The sequence below is a fragment of the Oncorhynchus kisutch genome, linkage group LG9, assembly GCF_002021735.2.
Source record: "Oncorhynchus kisutch isolate 150728-3 linkage group LG9, Okis_V2, whole genome shotgun sequence".
NCBI lineage: Eukaryota > Metazoa > Chordata > Actinopteri > Salmoniformes > Salmonidae > Oncorhynchus > Oncorhynchus kisutch.
This window is the reverse complement of record NC_034182.2, coordinates 18,484,155-18,506,968: the sequence shown is the minus strand read 5'-3', so window position 1 is coordinate 18,506,968 and position 22,814 is coordinate 18,484,155. Positions and strand designations below refer to the sequence as shown.

Below are 22,814 nucleotides of genomic sequence, written 5' to 3'. Positions count from 1 at the left end.
TCGTCTGCATATTCTATCACTTATCCAACTGTATTTTAATTGATTGTTGTATTCCAGTGTTTCCTAATCCTGGTTTTGGGGACCCGAAGGGGTGTCCATTTTTTGGTTTTGCCCAAGCACTAACACACCTGATTCCACTTTGTATGAGTAATGTTATAATGTTCTAGAAACACGACCAGGCCTCTGTTATAGGTTCACTGGCTGTGTTTCAAATGGCACAGTATTTTCTATGTAGTGCACTACTATTGACCATAGGGCTCTGGTCAAAAGTAATGCACTACAAAGGGAATATATTGCCATTTGGGTCGCAATAACTCTTGGGTCTAATTAACTCTTGATTCTCTGCCTCAACTTCCTAGTCAAATAAAGGTAAAATAATACATAATAAAACTAAAAAGGGGAGAGAAGGAGTGAAGAGGGGAGGAGAGGGGAGGAGAGGAGAGGAGAGGAGAGGAGAGGAGAGGAGAGGAGAGGAGAGGAGAGGAGAGGAGAGGAGAGGAGAGGAGAGGAGAGGAGAGGAGAGGGGGAAAGTCTACCCTGTGGGTGAAAATGTGACCTTAGCATCGTTAGCGTGTTAGCTAAAGCGTGGAGACCCATGACCAGGGAGGCAAGCTGATGCTGTAGCCTGAGGGGAGGACATCAAAGCTGGGGATGAGTGCCAAGCTAACAGCCTGTTTGAGGGAGATGTGGAGGTCTGGAGGACAAATACTTATTTATTTTATTGTATTGTTGCATGTGTACTCACAAAGCTTCTCGGAGCAGAAGTGGTTATGTAGAATCAGGTCCCCTGTAATCTTATTAATTATGATCTAAAAGACAAAACTGTGCACTCCTACTCTGAGATACTTTATGAATACAATGATGACGTTCTTTTCCACACAGAAGACGATACAAAATTATTGCCTGATGATCTTCTTAACTTAATACCTTTCTGATTCTGATTTCAATCACTACAAATCATCCTTCCTTCAGATTGAAATACTGTCAAAAGTACTGTCAGACTGATCTGTAATAGACTGTCATATCCCCAATTTAAAAAGTAAACATTGGCCGTTTATTAAATTACTTCCTTTTACATGGTGGGGTTACAAATAAATGTTGTTAACAAAGTCATGGGCCAAAAAGGTTTGGGAACTCCTGCATTATGGGATGCTCTGTTCTAGATTCATCCACTTTGATAATGATTAGAAATGACTTGATTAGCCTACATCAAACATACACTACATGGCCCAAAGTATGTGGACACCTGCTCGTCGAACATCTCATTCCAAAAATATGGGAATTAATATGGAGTTGGTCCCACCCTTTGCTGCTACAACAGCCTGTGCTTTTCTGGGAAGGCTTTCCACTAGATGTTGGAACATTTCTGCAGGGACTTGCTTCCATACAGTCACGAGCATTAGTGAGCGCTGGCACTGATGTTGGGCGATTAGGCCTGGCTCGCAGTCAGCATTCCAATTCATCCCAAATGTGTTCGATGGGGTTGAGGTCAGGGCTATATGCAGGCCAGTCAAGTTCTTCCACACTGATCTCAACAAACCATTTCTGTATAGACTTCGCTTTGTGCACGGGGGCATTGTCATGCTGAAACAGGAAAGGGCCTTCCCCAAACTGTTGCCACAAAGTTGGAAGCATAGTGTCGTCTAGAATGGCATTGTATGCTGTAGTATTAAGATTTTCCTTCATTGGAACTAAGGGGCCTGACCTGAACCATGAAAAACAGCCCCAGATTATTATTCCTCCTCCACCAAACTTTACAGTTGGCACTATGCATTCGGGCAAGTAATGTTCTCCTGGCATACGCCAAACACAGATTTGTCCATCGGACTGCCCGATGTTGAAGTGTGATTCATCATTCCAAAGAACGCATTTCTACTGTTCCAGAGTCCAATGGCAGCGAGCTTACACTACTCCAGCCGACGCTTGGCATTGTGCATGGTGACCTTAGGATTGTGTGCAAGAAGCTCCCGACTAACATTTCTTGTGCTGATGTTGCTTCCAGAGGCAATTTGGAACTCAGTAGTGAATGTTGCAACCGAGGACAGACAAATTTTAAGCACTACGCACTTCAGCGGTCCCATTTGTGAGCTTGTGTGGCCTACCACTTCACGGCTAGACGTTTCCACTTCACAATAACAGCAATTACAGTTGACTAGGGCAGCTCTAGCAGGGCAGAAATTTGACAAACTGACTTGTAGGAAAGGTGGCATCCTATGACAGTGCCATGTTGAAAGTCACTGAGCTCTTCAGTACGGGCCATTCTACTACCAATGTTTGGAGATTGCATGGCTGTAACTCGATTTTATATATCTGTCAGCAACGAGTGTAGCTGAAATAGCCAAATCCACTCATTTGAAGGGGTGTCCACATACTTTTGGACATGTAGTGTAATTGTATATATGGTCTATTAGCCTACATACAGTACGTTCTAATGGACTATACCATGCACGTTGATAGGCTTATGATTTTAAATGACTAAATCAAATCAATAAATGTTGTTGATGTACTGTAGTGCACTACTTATTCCATATGTAATGCACTACTTTGACATCATATTCCCTATGTAGTGCACTACATTTCATCAATAGTCATATTACATAGAATACAGCCTAGGCTGTAGGCCTATTCCTGAAAAAAAAAGATAGAATCGAAGTTGATGGAGATGTAGGACACGCCTTTGGGCCCTGGTCAAAAGTACACTATTGAGGAAATAGGCTGTAACCTAAATCATATTACAGGCCATACTACATAGAATAGACCTTGATAAGCAGGTATTGGACCCATCTTTGAGCAAAGGCAGACCTACTATAAACATAGAATACACATTGATAGGACATAAAGTAGTAGCGTACTACAATAGGTCTACTACATAGAATAGATATTGAGGAGAAAGCAGAGGACCCACCTTTGAGCAGCGGCAGTGGCGTTAGCTCGACCTGGGAGCTCTGGTAGCGGAACTGGGACGAGGAGTGGGAGCGCCTCTGCCGGGCTCTACGCATCGAGCGCCGGGGAAACCCATCCACCTTCTCCGCTGACGGTACCGAGAACCCGGTGGTCGGGGAGGACGGGCTGGTCGGGGGCAGTTTAGTTGTCTCCATCGCTGCTGTGTTGAATTGGCGAGCTGTCCAGTGTGTATGTCAAGTTTGTGTGTCTGTGTCTGGATGCGCCGATGAGATGCTAGTGAAGGAGAGGCGTATAGGATTGAGATAGGGTGAGCAGTTTTTAATCCTTAAAAGAGCTAATACGTTAACAAATTAATAAAAATGGATAATCTGGGAATGGAACAGAGGGATGGGGAGGATTAGAGGAGGGGGGATAGAGGAGGGAGGAAGGAGGGAGGGATATAGATGGAGAGGTGCAGTCCACAGAGGGACGGATGGTGTGTGTGTTGCTTGTGACTGCCTGCCTGCTGCCTAACGTCTCAATACAGCAGAGGGAGGAAAAACGGTTGCTTCACTCGTTTTTAAATTAACCGAAACATATTTTTATGCAAAGACAAACGCATAGATCTAACGGGTAGGCCTAATTGTCCATGTATCTATCGATGGAGATCGGAAGAAACGCATGGGTTGTTAAGACTACTACTAAGTCATCAGCCTAAATGTGGTATTTATGTATATATTTCTGTCATGAATAGAGCCCATAGCCTATAGATCCTTAGATAAGCACATCACACCGATCAAGCAGGTTATAGGGATCATTCCGAAAATGTCAACATGAATCCATGAAATCAGTTGTTTGATTGGTCCTTTCTCATCGATGATAAGTAATTCATTAATTGATTCGTTTATAAAGGCTCATATCATAAAACCATTGATCCGAGTCCTTCTCATCACTGTTCCCCGGTTCCGTTAACGGTTCCGTTATTCGGTAACCTGCCTGGCGTTGCCGTTAGACGGATCTGCGATCCGCGCAGGGCGGGGATGGAGATGTGGAGCTTGAACGTGTTGACATGTGCGGTTCTTCAGCGCGGCCGCTGCAACACCGAATCCCCGGTCTCCTTTATAGCTAACCGCTAAAAACACCACAAAAACCTCCGCTGTGCTGGTTGCTCACAGATGGTTTAGGTATATATAGACCTATATTCCCATTGTTGTCTGCCTGTCGCGTTTCCTCTCTCCTTGGTTCGGCTAGGAAAGGGATGGCTTGTTCTCTCTCTCCGTCCTCCCTGTCCTCGTCTCTGTTTCGGCTGCGCTTACGTGGTGCAAGGAGGGCACACTGCGGCTGACGCTCTTCTCGCCACAGCGAATTATTTAATTATTTCAGATATATTTATGTACCCCAGTCTTTACGCCATGGACGGGCGGTGGAGCGTTTGGTTTGGGCTAATATATGGATGCGTTATGACGCCGAGGGCGAACACTCCCTCTTTCATTCCCCATCTTTAAATAAAAAAGAACATAGTTTATCCCTTTTATCCGACCTCCTGTCCTCTCCTTCTGTTTCTTTAGCTAGGCTTCGTCCACCGATTGTTCACCACTGTCTCTATGTGACTGTGCCATTCTCTCCTCCCTCTCTCTTCCTCCTTCACCCCTTTCTTTCCTCCCCTCTGTGCGTGTCTACATTAGTTTGAGGCTGATAGTGTCTACAGACGAGGTAAACCATTGTTCATCCCTTCCTTCTTCAGCTCCTCCGTTTGTTCTAACCCAGTTTCTCACTCTCAATTGCGCAACCGGTCACTGCATGCGTTCTAGTGCCTGGTGACTGCACGCGCAATGTTTATGATGTAATCATCTGTATTAACCCAGTTAGTAAGCCTAGCCGTTATCGTTTATTATCACTGTTCCACGTCTCTCCAGTGGTGTCGTAATGCTGTCTCTCTCTCCAACCTGGTCTCAGAGCATTTCATATTATTCTGGGTTTGCATCAGTGTCTCACTCCATTTATGTTACATTTGGTATTGTAGGCCTATGTATTCATCATTTGTGGATTGCCATCACCCATTTCGCATTAAATGTTACGATTTACAGTTCTTATATGTTAAGAATTTTCAAAACATACAATATATAACGAATTGCAAAATGTACAATGTAATAACAATTTGAAAAAGTAGGTGGCTAACGTTAGCTTGGTTAGGGGTTGAGGGTAAGGGTTAAGATTAGGGTTAAGTTTAGGAGTTAGGTTAAAGGGTTAAGGTTAGGGTTAGGGTTAGGCGAAGTGTTAGTTAAAAGGGTTAAGGTTAGGGTTAGGGGAAGGGTTAGCTAACATGCTAATTAGTTGAAAATTTGCTAAAAATAAGTAAGTAGTTGAAAAGTTGCTAATTAGCTACAATGCTAAAGTTGTCGATGATGAGATTCAAAGTCGCAACATTTGAGTATTTGCCTTATTTAATGAACTATTTATCTCATGTAACAATACCAAACATAACATGCAAAATTGAGTCTCTCGGATTGAGGTACAGAATAATACGAAATACTCTGAGACCAGGTTGCTCTCTCTCTCTCTTTCACTGGCCCCTCCTCCTTTCCTCTCCTCCTCTCTCTTGTTGTCACCTCTCCTTGCACACGTGAGCAGGTAGCAGTTTGGTAAACAGAAGATGGTGCTGATGTCGAGCACAGTGGTCACGAGATGGGTATGTTCACGGGATTGTAATCAAATGGTTACAGTGCCTTCGGAAAGTATTCACAACTTGACTTTTTCCACATTTTGTTGTTACAGCCTCATTCTAAAATGGATTAAATAAATAAAAATCCTCAGCAATCTACACACAATACCCCATATTAGCCAACTGAAAACAGGGTTTAGACATTTTTGCAAATGTATTAAAAATAAACAGAAATACCTTATTTACAAAAGTAATCAGACCCATTGCTATGAGACTCGAAATTGAGCTCAGGTGCATCCTGTTTCCATTGATCATCCTTGAGATGTTTCTACAACTTGGAGTCCACCTGTGGTAAATTCAATTGATTGGACATGATTTGAAAAGGCACACGCCTGTCTATATAAGGTTCCACAGTTGACAGTGCATGTCAGAGCAAAAATGAAGCCATGAGGTCGAAGGAATTGTCCATAGAACTCCGAGGCAGGATTGTGTCGAGGCACAGATCTGGGGAAGGGTACCAAAAAATGTCTGCAGCATTGAAAGTCACCAAGAACACAGTGGCCTCCATCATTCTTAAATGGAAGAAGTTTGGAACAACCAAGACTCTTCCTAGAGCTGGACGCCCGGCCAAACTGAGCAATCGGGGGAGAAGGGCCTTCGTCAAGGAGATGACCAAAAACCCGATGGTCACTCTGACAGAGCTCCAGAGTTCCTCTGTGGAGATGGGAGAACCTTCCAGAAGGTCAACCATCTCTGCAGCACTCCACCAAACAGGCTTTTATGGCAGTGGCCAGACAAAAGCCACTCCTCAGTAAAAGCCAGATGACAGCCAGCTTGGATTTTTCTAAGAGGCACCTAAAGGACTCTCAGACCATGAGAAACAAGATTCCCTGGTCTGATGAAACCAAGATTGAACTCTTTGGCCTGAATGCCAAGCGTCAGGTCTGGAGGACACCTGGCACCATCCCTACGGTGAAGCATGGTTGTGGCAGCATCATGTGGTGAAGTTTTTACTGGGGCGAAGGAATCACATTCAAACAGGACAATGACCCTAAGCACACAGCCAAGACAACGCAGGAGTGGCTTCGGGACAAGTCTCTGAATGTCCTTGAGTGGCCCAACCAGAGCCCGGACTTGAACCCAATCAAACATCTCTGGAGAGACCAGAAAATAACTGTGCAGCAACGCTCCCCATCCAACCTGACCGAGCTTGAGAGGATCTTCAGAGAGAAATGGGAGAAACTCCCAAATACAGGCGTGCCAAGCTTGCAGCGCCATACCCAAGAAGCCTCGAGGCTGTAATCCCTGCTAAAGGTGCTCCAACAAAGTACTAAGGGTCTGAATACTTAATCTTAGTGATAAAGTATTTTATTTTTAGTAAATTAGCAATTTAAAAAAAACTGTTTTTGTGTTGTCATTATGGGGTATTGTGTGCAGATTGATGGGTATTTATTTTTATGCATTTTAGGATAAGGCTGAAACAAAACAAAATGTGGAAAAAGTCAAGGGGTCTGAATCCTTTCCAAATGCACTGTACCCATTGTTCCTCCTTTACTCTCCTCCCCCTGCCCTACTCCAATTCCCGAGTAAACCACTCCTACATCTCCCAAACGTATTTCTATATGAAAACATTTTATATGAAAAGTTTTATTTTAAGTTTTAAAATCAGATTAGTTAATACCTTTTTGTTTTAAATTATCATTGAGCCCAAAAGGCTCCCCCCAAAAGGGATTTTAAATGGACATCTGGGAAAGGAAATAATAAATAGATGAAATTAAATCAAAATAACTATAATCGCTGTCAATGATATAGGAACAAAAAGACCCCAGAAAATTGAAAAATTGGCATGTATGCCTATACTGTAAAACTTTTCCCTTTATATTTACAGCATTATACTGTAACATATTACTGTAACATATTACAGCATCCAGTAAGGAAAATCATACTGTGAACTATATTACAGCATGACTGCTGTAAAAGCACAATTACAGTTGCCAGTTAAATACTGTACATTTACAGGGAAATACCTACAGTAATAGACAATTATTTTACAGTACTAAGCAGCCTTGCAGGTTGTCTTTAGAAGACAGCTCCCTGAAATGTAATATTGCAAGAAAAACAATACGTGTACAAATATATGTGTTCAAGTTCATAACATGAATTGCACTTTAACCACAAAGAACAACATTTGAAAAGAGCAACATTACAACTCCAGAATGTAGGGGTGAGAAAGAGAGAGAGAAACAGAGACACAGTGATAAGAACATTGACAAATACTTGCCAATAATGTACTTCACCATACACAAACCAAGACATCAGAATAGGTCATTCTTGAAAATACAGGATTTATGTAAGAACAAAATAAAATCTAAACAGATCAATGAAAAATAGGAAAACAGTTGAACAGGGAGAAATGTTTACAAAAAAACTAACAAGAACTGCTTGCCTGCCTGTCTTTGAGAGAGAAACGATAAAGAGATTGAGAGAGAAAGTGGCTGAGAGAAGGATGGATTGAGAGGAGTGAGCAGGGCTTGACTGGACACCAGAGAAGCATGCCAACACAGGCTCCGGGATGGTGCAAGCACTCCTTAATTATGACAATTTCCGGAGGACGTCCTCCAACTTATGCTTTCAGTACTAGATTCATTCTCTGATCCTTTGATTGGTGGATTGCTGCAAGAGCTCTGATAAGGTACAGCTAGCTAGCACTGCAGTGCATAAAATATGGTGAGTAGTTGTTTCAGAGAGAGAAAGACAATAGTTGAACAGTTTTGAACAAATTAATTTCTTCCAAAATGAAGGAGAAGCAAGAGAGAGAGAGAGATTATCATTTTTTAACAGTTTCACTTACTTAGCTAGCAAATGCAGCTAGATAGTTTAGCCTACTCAAAAACCCTGCTCAAACAGTGGAATGCTATGTTAGCTAGCTTGCTATGACTATCCAACACAACACTGGAACAACACAACCCAAGTCAAGGTAAGCTTTGGTTTACAATTTCTTTGCCATCGGGGCCCGCTGGAGTAAGTGCTAAACTTCCCTCGACCTGTGCGCACCTACGTTGTAAACTTTCATTCATTGGCTAGGTTGTAACAACCTCATGATAGGTATAGGGAAATTAGAGTATCATGTAATAGCCAAAATCCATTGCTGTTACAATGAACTGGCTGAATGGAATATGAATGGCATCTGATATGCTCTAATCGAAATAAGGCCATGCTCATGAGAAAAGAAATGGTCCTCCCTCATCTTAAAACGGCACTGACCGCCACTGCTATATATACAAAAGTATGTGGATGCCTCTTCAAATTAGCCACACCCGTTGCTGACAAGTTTATGAAATCGAGCACACAGCCTACATAGACAAACATTGGCAATAGAATGATCTTACTGAAGAGCTCAGTGACTTTCAACTTGGCACCGTCATAGGATGCCACTTTTCCAGTTCGTCAAATTGCTGCCCTGCTAAAGATGCTCTGGTCAACTGTAAGTGCTGTTATTGTGAAGTGGAAAAGTCTAAGAACAACAACAGCTAAGCCGCGAAGTGGTAGGCCACACAAGCTCACAGAACGGGACTGACGAGTGCTGAAGCGAGTAGCTCGTAAAAATCGTCTGTCCTCGGTTGCAACACTCACTACCGAGTTCCAAACTGCCTCTGGAAGCAACATCAACTCAAGAACTGTTCGTTCGTCGGGAGCTACATGAAATGGGTTTCCATGGCCGAGCAGCTGCACACAAGCCTAATATCACCATGCACAATGTCAAGCATCGGCTGGAGTAGTGTAAAGCTCGCCGCCATTGGACTCTGGAGCAGTGGAAACATGTTCTCTGGAGTGATGAATCACGTGATGAATCATGTTTCACCATCTGGCACTTCGACGGACGAATCTGGGTTTGGCGGATGCCAGGAGAAAGCTACCTGCCCGAATGCATAGTGCCTTCTGTAAAGTTTGGTGGAGAAGGAATAATGGTCTGGGGCTGTTTTTCATGGTTTGGGCTGGGCCCTTAGACCCAGTGAAAGGAAAAATCTTAACACGACAGCATTCACATCCTAAAGATTGATTCTATACATCGTTTGACATGTTTCTACGGACTGTATCGGAACTTTTTGACATTTCGTCTGCTCCTAGTGAACGCGCTTCGTGAGGTTGGATTTGTTTACAAAACGCGCTAACAAAAGTAGATATTTGGACATAAATGATGGACATTATCAAACAAAACCATTTTTTTTTGTGGAACTGGGATTCCTGGGAGTGCATTCTGATGAAGATCATCAAAGGTAAGTGAATATTTATAATGTTATTTCTGACTTCTGTTGACTGCACAACATGGCTGTTACGGTTTTCTAGGTGTGAAGGAGAGTCGGACCAAACTGCTGCGTGTAGATTGCGATCCATGTTTAATGAACAACGTACAACACGAATAAACACAAACACTACAAAACAAAGAACGTAACGAAAACCGAAACAGCCTATACTGGTGCTAACTAACATAGAGGACACTAAGGACAATCACCCACGACAAACTCAAAGAATATGGCTGCCTAAATATGGTTCCCAATCAGAGACAACGGTAAACACCTGCCTCTGATTGAGAACCACTCCAGACAGCCATAGACTTTGCTAGATAACCCCACTAGCTACAATCCCAATACATACACAACAAAACCCCAAGACAAAACACACCACAATACAAAAACCCCATGCCACACCCTGGCCTGACCCAATACATGAAGAAAAACACAAAATACTTAGACCAGGGCGTGACAGAACCCCCCCCCCCCTAAGGTGCGGACTCCCGAACACACCTCAAAACAATAGGGAGGGTCCGGGTGGGCGTCTGTCCATGGTGGCGGCTCCAGTGCGGGACGTGGAACCCACTCAGTCAATGTCTTAGTCCCCTCTCCTCGCGTCCCTGGATAGTCCACCCTCACCGCCGACCATGGCCTAGTAGTCCTCACCCAGAACCCCACTGGACTGAGGAGCAGATCGGGACTGATGGACAGCTCGGGACTGAGGCAGCTCGGGACTGAGGGGAAGCTCGGGAGTGAGGGGAAGCTCGGGAGTGAGAGAAAGCTCGGGAGTGAGAGAAAGCTCGGGAGTGAGAGAAAGCTCGGGAGTGAGAGAAAGCTCGGGAGTGAGAGAAAGCTCGGGAGTGAGAGGGAGCTCAGGAGTGAGAGGGAGCTCAGGAGTGAGAGGAAGCTCAGGAGTGAGAGGAAGCTCAGGCAGGTAGGTAGATCTACCAGATCCTGGCTGGCTGGTGGTTTCAGCAGATCCTAGCTGACTGGCAGATCCTGGCTGACTGGCAGATCCTGGCTGACTGGCGGATCCTGGCCGACTGGCGGATCCTGGCCGACTGGAGGATCCTGGCCGACTGGCAGATCCTGGCTGACTGGCAGTTCTGGCAGATCCCGGCTGACTGGCGGATCTGGAAGAGTCTGGTTGACTGGCAGATCTGGAAGAGTCTGGTTGACTGGCAGATCTGGAAGAGTCTGGTTGACTGGCAGATCTATAAGAGTCTGGTTGACTGGCAGATCTGGAAGAGTCTGGTTGACTGGCAGATCTGAAAGAGTCTGGTTGACTGGCAGATCTGGAAGAGTCTGGTTGACTGGCAGATCTGGAAGAGTCTGGCTGACTGGCGGATCCTGGCAGACTGAAAGATCTGGCTGCTCCATGCTGACTGGCGGCTCTGGCTGCTCCATGCTGACTGGCGGCTCTGGCTCCTCCATGTAGGCTGACAGCTCTGGTGGCTTCTTACAGACTGGCAGCTCTGGCGGCTCCGTGCAGACTGGCAGCTCCTTGCAGACTGACAGCTCCTTGCAGACTGACAGCTCCTTGCAGACTGGCAGCTCCGTGCAGACTGGCAGCTCCGTGCAGACTGGCAGCTCCTTGCAGACTGGCAGCTCCTTGCAGACTGGCATCTCAGGCTGCTTCATGCAGACTGACAGCTCTGGCTGCTCCATGCAGACTGACAGCTCTGGCTGCTCCATGCAGACTGGCATCTCTGGCTGCTCCATGCAGACTGACAGCTCTGGCTGCTCTATGCAGACTGACAGCTCTGGCTGCTCCATGCAGGCTGGCAGCTCTGGCTGCGCTGAACAGGCGGGAGACTCCGGCAGTGCAGTAGAGGAGAAAGGCTCCTCCTGCGCTGAACAGGCGTGAGACTCCGGCAGCGCAGGAGAGGAGAGAGGCTCTGGCTGCGCTGAACAGGCGGGAGACTCCGGCAGCGCTGTAGAGGAGAAAGGCTCTGGCTGCGCTGAACAGGCGGGAGACTCCGGCAGCGCAGGAGAGGAGAACGGCTCCGGCAGCGCTGGAGAGGCGAGGCGCACTGTAGGCCTGATGCGTGGTGCTGGTACTGGTGGTACTGAACCGAGAACACGCACAGGAAGCCTGGTACGGAGAGCTGCTACCGGAGGGCTGGAGTGTGGAGGTGGCACAGGATGGGCTAGACCGTGAAGGCGTACTGGAGATCTTGAGAGCAGTGCTGGCACAGGACGTGCAAGGCTAGGGATGTGCCCAGGAGGCCTGGTGCGTGAGGCTGGCACCAACTTCACCAGCCGACTAACACGCACCTCAGGACGAGTATGGAGCGCTATAACCCAGGTGCCATCAAATCCCCGACACGTTCCGTCGGGCGAATTCCATGCAAAAAGCACCAACACAGCAACTCCCTCATTTCTCTCTCCTCCAATTTCCCCATTAACTCCTTCACAGTCTCTGCTTCGCTCGCCTCCAACACCGGCTCTGGTTCTGGTCTCCTCCTTTGCTCCTCACGATAAACAGGGAGAGTTGGCTCAGGTCTGACTCCTGACTCTGCCACACTCCCTGAGCCCCCCCCTAAGAAATTTTTGGGGCTGATTCTCAGGCTTCCTTCCGAGTCGCCGTGCTGCCTCCTCATACCGGCGCCTCTCCGCTTTCGCCGCCTCAAGTTCTTCTTTGGGGCGGCGATATTCTCCAGGCTGAGCCCAGGGTCCTTCTCCGTTTAGGATTTCCTCCCATGTCCAGAAATCCTTATAGCGCATCTCCTCTTTGGGCTGCTCCTGCCTGTTGACACGCTGCTTGGTCCGTTGGTGGTGGGTGATTCTGTTACGGTTTTCTAGGTGTGAAGGAGAGTCGGACCAAACTGCAGCGTGTAGATTGCAATCCATGTTTAATGAACAACGTACAACACGAATAAACACAAACACTACAAAACAAAGAACGTAACGAAAACCGAAACAGCCTATACTGGTGCTAACTAACATAGAGGACACTAAGGACAATCACCCACGACAAACTCAAAGAATATGGCTGCCTAAATATGGTTCCCAATCAGAGACAACGATAAACACCTGCCTCTGATTGAGAACCACTCCAGACAGCCATAGACTTTGCTAGATAACCCCACTAGCTACAATCCCAATACATACACAACAAAACCCCAAGACAAAACACACCACAATACAAAAACCCCATGCCACACCCTGGCCTGACCCAATACATGAAGAAAAACACAAAATACTTAGACCAGGGCGTGACAATGGTGGATATTTCTTTGGCTGGTTTGGTCTCTGAGCGCCGTACTCAGATTATTGCATGGTTTGCTTTTTCCGTAAAGCTTTTTTGAAATCTGATACACTTTTCCTTAATGCAACCGCTGTATCTGAAGTTCCGTGCATAACACTTGTATTTTCATCAACATTTATTATGAGAATTGATGTGGCTCTCTGCAAAATCACCAGATATTTTTGGAACTACTGAACATAACGCGCCAATGTATACTGAGATTTTCTTATATAAATATGAACTTTATCAAACAAAACATACATGTATTGTGTAACATGAAGTCCTATGAGTGTCATCTGATGAAGATCATCAAAGGTTAGTGATTCATCCTATCTCTATTTCTGATTTTTCTGACTCCTCTCTTTGGCTGGAAAAATGGCTGTGTTTTTCTGTGACTTGGCTCTGACGTATCATAATCGCAGTAAAGCCTTTTTGAAATCGGACACTGTGGTGGGATTAACAAGAAGCGTATCATTAAAATGGTGTGAATTACTTCTATGTTTGAGGAATTTTAATTATGGGATTTCTGTTGTTTTGAATTTGTCGTCCTGCACTTTCATTTGCTGTTGTCATATCGATCCCGTTAGCGGGATCTCAGGCCTAAGAAGTTTTAAGCATGACACTGCATGACACAAAGCAAGGTCCATACAGAAATGATTTTTCGAGATCGGTGTGAAAGAACTTGACTGACCTGCACAGAGCCCTGACCTCAACCCCATCGAACACCTTTGAGATTAATTGGAACCCTGACTGCGAACCAGGTCTAATTGCCCAACATCAATGCCTGGCCTCACTAATGCCCTTGTGGCTGAATGGAAGCATTGGGTAGGGGTTGGTCACATGGGAAGCTGAAGCAACAGTGGTGAGTGGAGAGGGGGAGAGCCTGGACACAGAGGGTCCAGGGGTAGTCATGGGGGAAATAGATGACGTGGAGACGGGCAGGAGCAGGCAGACGTGGGTGGTAAGGGGTATAGAGCACGGCCGGAGGGGACAGAGAGGTTGGTGTTGCTCGAAGGTAGCTGTGTAGTGCTGAATGCTCCAGGGTCTGTAGCGCCTAGAGAGAGCGAGAAAGAAACATATAGAGTGTGGGAGAGGGTGGGAGAGAGAGAAATTTGAGAAATCATTGCTATTATTATCAATACTAATACTTTCTCTCTAACACATACACCAAGTTGAGAAACTCGTTTTCAGAGTAATTGTAAAAAGAAAGAAGACAAAAAAAAAGAAAGTGGTTTGAAGAGAGAGAAAGTGAAAGTTGGTGAGTGCATGAACTAACAGGTCCTATAAATGTGTGTGTCATAACTAAAGTTGGTTCCCTATGTTGTGTAATACTTTTGACCAGAGCCCTTTGGTGAATAAAGTGCCATTTGGGAAGCAGCCCAAGAGAAACGGTTGTTTCAAACTGTACAGTTATTTTTTGTCTGAGTCAGAGATTCCTGTCCAAGCTCCTTGGAATTTGACCTCTGGGGAGGGAGAGAGGGGAAGGGAGAGAGGAAAGGAGGAGAGGAAGGAGATTGGAAGGGAGGGAGAGACAGAGGAGAGGGGCAGGAGGAGGAGAGTTTCTCTTCAGAGTAGGTCTTTCCCAGAAAGCAGGTTGACGTTTATTGTCATGAGTCTTGTCCTGGAGGCATAACTGGGCAATTTGCCATTAGATAGGCCAGCTGCAAAGTCTAAATTTAAATAAGATTTTTTGACTTTGTGGCTGTGCCAGCTGGTGAATACTCTGCAGAGCTGCCTCCAAAATAAGATTCATGACGAAAAACGCTAACCAGCTCTTTGCACAGATTGCACAGGCAAGTTCATTCTATATTGTGTTTTTATTATTATTACCACATACACCGGATAGGTGCAGTAAAGTGTGTTGTTTTAAGTTGCATCACACAAAAAAATTGTGGTGGACCAAGTATTGTTAGCATTGTTAAATATCTTGCTAGCTAGTTCGAATTATCTGTTAGCTAGCCAGAAAATGATGAGCATTAGCCAATTGATTAAATAATTGAGTTTATGGGGTGAAAATTGTCTGGCTAATAAATTCAGACAGCTAATGTTACAACGTCAGATGATCTAACGTTAGTAATCTAACCAATTCGCTACGACTCCTTGCTGTTCCTCAAGTTATAATGCGTTAGATGCTTACTGGACCCTGGCAATCTGTGTGAAATGTTAACTAATTATATTTAGCTAACGAACAAACTACTATCTGTGAACTAATGTTTTCCCTCTACAGTATGTGGTTAATTTTCAGAATGAGAAAATGAGGCATTGCTTGATATTAAACAAGTGTAGCTGGAGCTGGGCCTGGCTTAAGCTGGCCCACTTTCCCTCTTTCACACTTTTTCAATACAGTGGATAAAAAGGGCTATGCCAGGTGTACTCTGCCTGAAAGAGATCAATTATGCCAACAAAGGGTATCATGCTCTGTTGGCTCATTGCAGAACAGATGTCCACAGGAATCCAAGATGGCGTAGCAGTCAGACGTCTTTGTCCTTCGTCTTCTTGTGTCCCATGTATATATATATTTTTATATATTTTTCTTCCCATATCTTTTTATCTTTTTCTAAACCTCAAAATACTCTCCTGCAACCCGTCTCACCCAATGTTATGTGGATCTGTTTTTTTCTAAAATATTTTTATTTACCTTGGAACCGGAATCCCCCAACAGAAGCTAGCCAGCTCACTAGCTACTAGCTAGTAGTCAGCTAACCACTGCTAGCGGTCATCAGCTAACCTTTAGCTCGGAAAGCTCTTGCCAGTTTGCACAATGCGACTCAAACCAGAGCATACCGGACCTATTTTCTCTCCAGATCCCCAGATTCCAACTGCAAGCTCTGAACCTTTTCACCTGGATCATCGCAGCTAGCTAGCTGCAATCCGAGTGACTACTCCTGGCTAACGTCTGTCCTGAAGCAAGCACCAATTAGCCTGGAGCTAGCTCATGCTAGGCCCATTCTCCCGGATAGCTGAAGAGGCCCATCAGCCACTCCTGGGCTACAATACTCAGACCCCTTCTGCTGCCGGTACGGGGCACGGAAACCCGCCAATCCTTCACGGCTGGACTATCGACATAATCTGCTCGAGGGGGTACTCAACTGGCCCCTACGTCGCGACGTCCCCTGAATGCCCATCTGCTAGCCCGTTAGCTGTCTAGAGCATATTGGACTGTTAGATTAATAGATCTATCGGCCAATTTCTTGGGCCACTATACCTATTTTGACAATTGGACATGGACACCTCTGCTACTCGGAACCCTAATCCATCACGACTGGTCTATCGACGTCACCGCATGCGGAAGCTAAAACAGACTAAACTCTGTCGCAACGCCCCTCTAAGGCCCTTCTACTAGCTTGCTAGTCCCGGCCTCCTAGCTGTGAAAATGATCTACTTAAATCTACAATAGCTAGGTTTCCATCCAATGGCGAAGGTGCATTTTAAAAATGTACAAAATTATTACACTTCAAAATGTACAAAAATATACGGCAGTTGTATTATACATTTTAAATGCATATTTAGCAGAATACATAACCAACCGCACAGATTTAAGAAAAATGTATAAAGAAAGAAAATGATTAAAAATGTAAAAGTTTACAAACTTCACAGAGGTTTATATACATTCAATTATACAAATCATATCAGGTTGTATGTTTCAAAGGAAGCAATGAGTTTCAGGGGATGTTTGTTTTTAACAAATCTTAATCAGGGCTCTAAGTGTGACCAATTTGGTCGCATATGCACCAAAACATTTTGCTGTATTTTGGTAGCACTGTGCGACTAAGAAGAAAATATACGCGTTAATAATTGTTGTAATGATAAGGCTTCACTGTACCGTTGTTTCCAAGTGCCCAGAGAAAAAAGTGAGTGCAGATCCGCTAGCGTCATGGTTACACCATTACTACTTCGAAAACTGTTTGCTTCTAGCCCAGGGTAGGGAACCCTGTTCCTGGAGTGCCGCAGGTAGGCCTACTGCGGGATTTTGTTCCAACTAGGCACCACACCTGACCAACTGAGCTAATTGATCAGTTGAGTGATCGGTTCAATTCAACACATCTGGTCTTCCAGGTCGGTTAAATCAAAAACACTCCAGGACCAGGGTTGCCTACCCCTGTTCTAGCCAAACCAGGTCTTCCCATAGCGGATCACCGAGACACCATTTTACATTCATAAACCAAGTCGTGGGCCGTTCTAAAACAACTCACTTTGTTCAGTCATGTTACCTCACTGGGTAGCTAGCTAACAACCTCCTGGGGCTGTTGGCCAGTTTTATGATGATCGTCAATACCATCCCTTGCCAAGCAGTATGGTGGTAGAGACCTTACAAGAACAAAGGACCTTCTCCCGCCAAAACTCCTACCTCCTCCAAATTGGAGATATTATACAATTAAACAATATATTTTTGAGAATGTGGAAATATCCAGTGGAGACTAAAAGAACCCTCATGTTGAATTAGTTTTGATGTTGTGACACCATGAAAGATGATAGAACCACATAACTGTACCTCTATTTGTCTACAACTCTCAATTATAAGGTTTGCATCTGAATTTGTATAAAATTTATGATTAAGTATCAGAATACTTTTGAAAAGATATACAGTGGCAAGAAAAAGTATGTGAACCCTTTGGAATTACCTGGATTTCTGCATATATTTGACATCCAATTTGATCTGATCTTCATCTAAGTCACAACAATAGACAAACACAGTGTGCTTAAACTAATAACACACAAATAGTTGTATTTTTCTTGTCTATATTGAATTTAAACATTCACAGTGTTGGTTGGGAAAAGTATGTGAACCCCTAGGCTAATGACTTCTCCAAAAGCTAATTGGAGTCAGGAGTCAACTAACCTGGAGTCGAATCAATGAGACGAGATTGGAGATTTTGGTTTGAGCTGCCCTGCCCCATAAAAAACACACACACAATTTGAGTTTGCTATTTACAAGAAGCATTGCCTGATGTGAACCAGGCCTCAAACGAAAGAGATCGCAGAAGGCCTAAGATTAAGAATTGCTGCCTTGCATAAAGCTGGAAAGGGTTACAAAAGTATCTCTAAACACCACACCTGACCAGGGTAAGACAAATTGGGTAAGACAAATTGTCTATAAATGGAGAAATATCAGCACTGTTGCTACTCTCCCTAGGAGTGGCCGTCCTGCAAAGATGACTGCAAGAGAACAGCACAGAATGCTCAATGAGGTTAAGAAGAATTGTCACGTTCTGACCATAGTTCTGTTATTTTATTCTTTGTTTTAGTATGGTCAGGGCGTGAGTTGGGGTGGGCAGTCTATGTTTGTTTTTCTATGTTGGTTTTTGTGTTCAGCCTAGTATGGTTCTCAATCAGAGGCAGGTGTCGTTAGTTGTCTCTGATTGAGGATCATACTTAGGTAGCCTGGGTTTCACTGTTGGTTTGTTATATCCTTCCTGTTTGGCCCTGTCCGGGGGTGTCCTCGGATGGGTCCACAGTGTCTCCTGACCCCTCCTGTCTCAGCCTCCAGTATTTATGCTGCAGTAGTTTGTGTCGGGGGGCTGGGGTCAGTTTGTTATATCTGGAGTACTTCTCCTGTCCTATTCGGTGTCCTGTGTGAATCTAAGTGTGTGTTCTCTAATTCTCTCCTTCTCTCTCTCGGAGGACCTGAGCCCTAGGACCATGCCCCAGGATTACCTGACATGATGACTCCTTGCTGTCCCCAGACCACCTGGCCGTGCTGCTGCTCCAGTTTCAACTGTTCTGCCTTCTTATTATTCGAACATGCTGATCATTTATGAACATTTGAACATCTTGGCCATGTTCTGTTATAATCTCCACCCGGCACAGCCAGAAAAGGACTGGCCACCCCACATAGCCTGGTTCCTCTCTAGGTTTCTTCCTAGGTTTTGGCCTTTCTAGGGAGTTTTTCCTAGCCACTGTGCTTCTACACCTGCATTGCTTGCTGTTTGGGGTTTTAGGCTGGGTTTCTGTACAGCACTTTGAGATATCAGCTGATGTACGAAGGGCTATATAAATACATTTGATTTGATTTGTGGGTGTTTGTTTCCGTGTGAGTGTTTGGGCCACATGGTACTGTTTCGGTTTTGTAAATTCACGTTGTCATTTATTGTTTAGTGTTCTGAGCTTTATTAAACATAATCATGAACACTTACCACGCTGCGCTTTGGTCCGATCCTTATTCCTCCTCAGACGAAGAGGAGGAAATCCGTTACAAGAATCCTTGAGTGTCAGCTAAAGACTGTCAGCTAAAGAAATCTCTGGAAGATGCTAACATCTCTGTTGACGAATCTACAATCCCCAAAAATATAAACAAGTAAGGTGTTCATGGGATGACAACATGGAAGAAGCCACCGCTGTCCAGAAAAAAAACATTGCTGCACGTCTGAAGTTTGCAAAAGAGCGCCTGGATGTTCCACAGTGCTACTGGCAACATTTTCTGTGGACAAATGAAACTAAAGTTATGTTGTTTGGAAGGAACACAGAACATTGTGTTGAGAAAAAAGGCACAGCACACCGACATCAAAACCTCTTCCCAAACTGTAAACTATGGTGGAGGGAGCATCATGGTTTGGGACTGCTTTGTTGCCTCCGGGCCTGGACAGCTTGCTATCATTGACGGAAAAATGAATTCCCAAGTTTATCAATACATTTTTCAGGAGAATGTAAGGCTGAACCTTCCAGAATGACAACCATCTTTGTAGCACTCCACCAATCATGCCTTTATGGTAGAGTGGCCAGACAGAAGCCACTCCTCAGTAAAACGCTTATGACAGCCCGCTTGGAGTTTGCTAAAAAGGCACCTAAATACTCCCAGACCATGAGAAACAAGATTCTCTGGCCTGATGAAACCAAGATTGAAGGCTTTGGCCTGAATGCCAAGCGTCACGTCTGGAGGAAACCTGGCACCATCCCTACGATGAAGCATGGTGGTGGCAGCATCATGCTGTGGGAGTGTTTTTCAGAGGCAGGGACTGGGAGACTAGTCAGAATCAAGGGAAAGATGAACGGAGTAAAGTACAGAAAGATCCTTAATGAAAACCTGCTACAGAGCGCTCAGGACCTTTTCAAATCAAATGTTATCGGTCACATACACATATTTAGAAATGCTTGTGTTCCTAGCTCCAACAGTGTAGTAGTATCTAACAATACAAATAATAAAATACGGTATATACTGTGGTATCCCAGGAGGTCTACTGAGGCGACGTTGGCTCCCTCTGCTGGGAATACGGGAGCTGGGCACCCCGACACTGACAGCTCTAAGTGGAGGTAATTAGAGGAAAGTGTCAACCAGCCGTGGAGGCCAAATAAAAGGAGCACGGTGGCACACCGCCAGAGAGAACCGGGAGAGACCAACACCAAGCCACCGTAGAGAAGTAGGACCGAGCAAAACCTTTGTTATCTTTGACTTAAATCTACTTGTCTCTGTGTCAATCTCTGCGCGCTCAACCCAACACCCCACGGTTTACCACAATACATATGAAATGAGTAAAGCAGTATATAAACATTATTAAAGTGACTAGTGTTCCATTATTACAGTGACCTGTGATTCCATGTTTATGTATATAGGGCAGCAGCATCTAAGGTGCAGGGTAAATGAGTAACTGGGTGGTAGCCGGCTAGTGATGGCTATTTAACAGTCTGATGGCTTTGAGATAGAAGCTGTTTTTCAATATCTGGTCCTAGCTTTGATGCACCAGTACTGACCTCGCCTTCTGGATGGTAAGCGGGGTGAACAGGCCGTGGCATGGGTGGTTGCTGTCCTTGATGATCTTTTTGGCCTTCCTGTGACATCGGGTGCTGTAGGTGTCCTGGAGGGTATGGGTGTTTTCTGCTAAGAGAATGTGTTTCTTGTTAAAAGGCTGAAAAAGCACTAAAGACAGTAAGCAAAGACACTATGTGTAATCCTGGGATTGAGTGTATTTATTGGTATAATCTTGTAATTGCCTATAGTGCTTAATACTATAATGGCCCATAGTAATTTTACAGTCCAATAATGGCATGTACAGTGGGGCAAAAAAGTATTTAGTCAGCCAAGTTCTCCCACTTAAAAATATGAGAGAGGCCTGTAATTTTCATCATAGGTACACTTCAACTATGACAGGCAAAATGAGAAAAAAAATCCAGAAAATCACATTGATATAATTATCAATATTTGCACATAAAGGTGTTTCCACTGCCATTCTCACCTGAAGAAAAATCCCACCTTGTCTAGTGTATTTAGTTTTGTCGACATTTGGAAAGTTTACAGACAAATTTGCTGTTTCTATCAGGCCTGTCATGTCAGATAAAAAATATTTTATGTATTTTACCCACATGCAAAGGTTGGATGGAAACCTCATTATTGTTGTATAATATGTAGTGATTGAAGTGTTTCCATTACCCATTTAGGCAAATTGGGCATTGATAAATTTGTTGACATCCTGTGCCCTCTCATCCATCTGTTTCATGTCTCAGGTAGCCTTCGAAAGCCAGCATGGATCAATTAAATAATTGACAAATATTTGCCACAATTCTAATAATTCTCATTTGCCATGCTCTGCCATGGTGAAACTTGCCCTCCTGTAGATCTGAAACCATTGGATGGTGAAACTTTCAGCCAGCCAGAAAAGCAAGGCGAAGCCATTCAGGCATTCTTGAAAGTCAGGATAATCCTTGTCCTGCAAAGAAACATAATTATTTATTTATTTATTTTGCAAGCAGTAGGCATTCAGAATGAAACGTGGAGTGAAGCTTTATAGTTATATATAGTTATAGCCACAGGAAGTAGCGGTGTTGAGGGTGCTGCAACACCCCCTGACAAATTGAAATAAATACAAAATAATAATTTTTAAAATGAAAATAAAGGGCCTCCCAAATGGTGCAGCGGTCTAAGATACTGCATCGCAGTGCTGGAGGCGTCACTACAGATCCAGGACTGTATCACATGATCGGGAGTCCCATAGGGTGGTGCACAATTGGCCCAGCGCCGTCCGGGTTAAGGGAGGGTTTGGCCTAGGGGGGGCTTTACTTGTCTCAACGTGCTCTAGCGACTCCTTGTGGCAGGCAAGGCACCTGCAGGCTGACCGTAGTCAGAAATTGATGCGGCTGGTTTCCGGGTTAAGCAGGTGTTAAGAAGTGCAGTTTGACGGGTCATGTTTCAGAGGACGCATAACTCGACCTTCACCTCCCAAGCCCGTTGGGAAGTTGCAGCAATGAGACAAGATTGAAATTGGGAAGAAAAACAAGCTCTGATGCTGCTGATGGTCATAGTAGCCTACCAAACTCTAATCACTCTGACGTCAATGCAAATGTAATCGAAAATCTAATCAAACACTTAATGAGAGCCCATGAGCTCATTTTGTGCAACATTTCTATAGGCCATTCAATTGCATGAGGAAACAGAGTGATTTATTTATTTATTTAATTTTTTTATTTCACCTTTATTTAACCAGGTAGGCTAGTTGAGAATAAGTTCTCATTTGCAACTGCGACCTGGCCAAGATAAAGCATAGCAGTGTGAACAGAGAACAACACAGAGTTACACATGGAGTAAACAATAAATAATAAACAAGTCAATAACATAGTAGAAAAAAAAGAATCTGACTGTTCTTGATTTAATCCCGTCTTTACATATACTAAATAATGTGTAAAATGGCCTGATGGCCTTTACTCTATTAAAAAGAGGAGGATCCCATCAGCTTTCTACAGGCTAGGCCTATATTAAGCATATTGCTTCTATTTACAACAGGAGTATAGCCTACCTGGC

The 22,814-nt window shown here is 44.4% G+C and overlaps 1 protein-coding gene across 2 annotated transcripts in view; it reads right to left on the bottom strand.

The window, feature by feature from the left end:
• The window catches only part of LOC109896413 (serine/threonine-protein phosphatase 2A 56 kDa regulatory subunit beta isoform), a 42,022-nt gene extending 37,252 nt beyond the window's left edge, over positions 1–4,770 (bottom strand). For both annotated transcript variants that reach the window (XM_020490666.2, XM_031832051.1), the window contains exon 1: positions 2,906–4,770. In XM_020490666.2, the coding sequence (XP_020346255.2) occupies positions 2,906–3,098 (193 nt within the window). In that variant the 5' untranslated portion in view covers positions 3,099–4,770. The remainder of the gene's footprint in view (positions 1–2,905) is intronic.
• Positions 4,771–22,814: the final 18,044 nt, after the last annotated feature.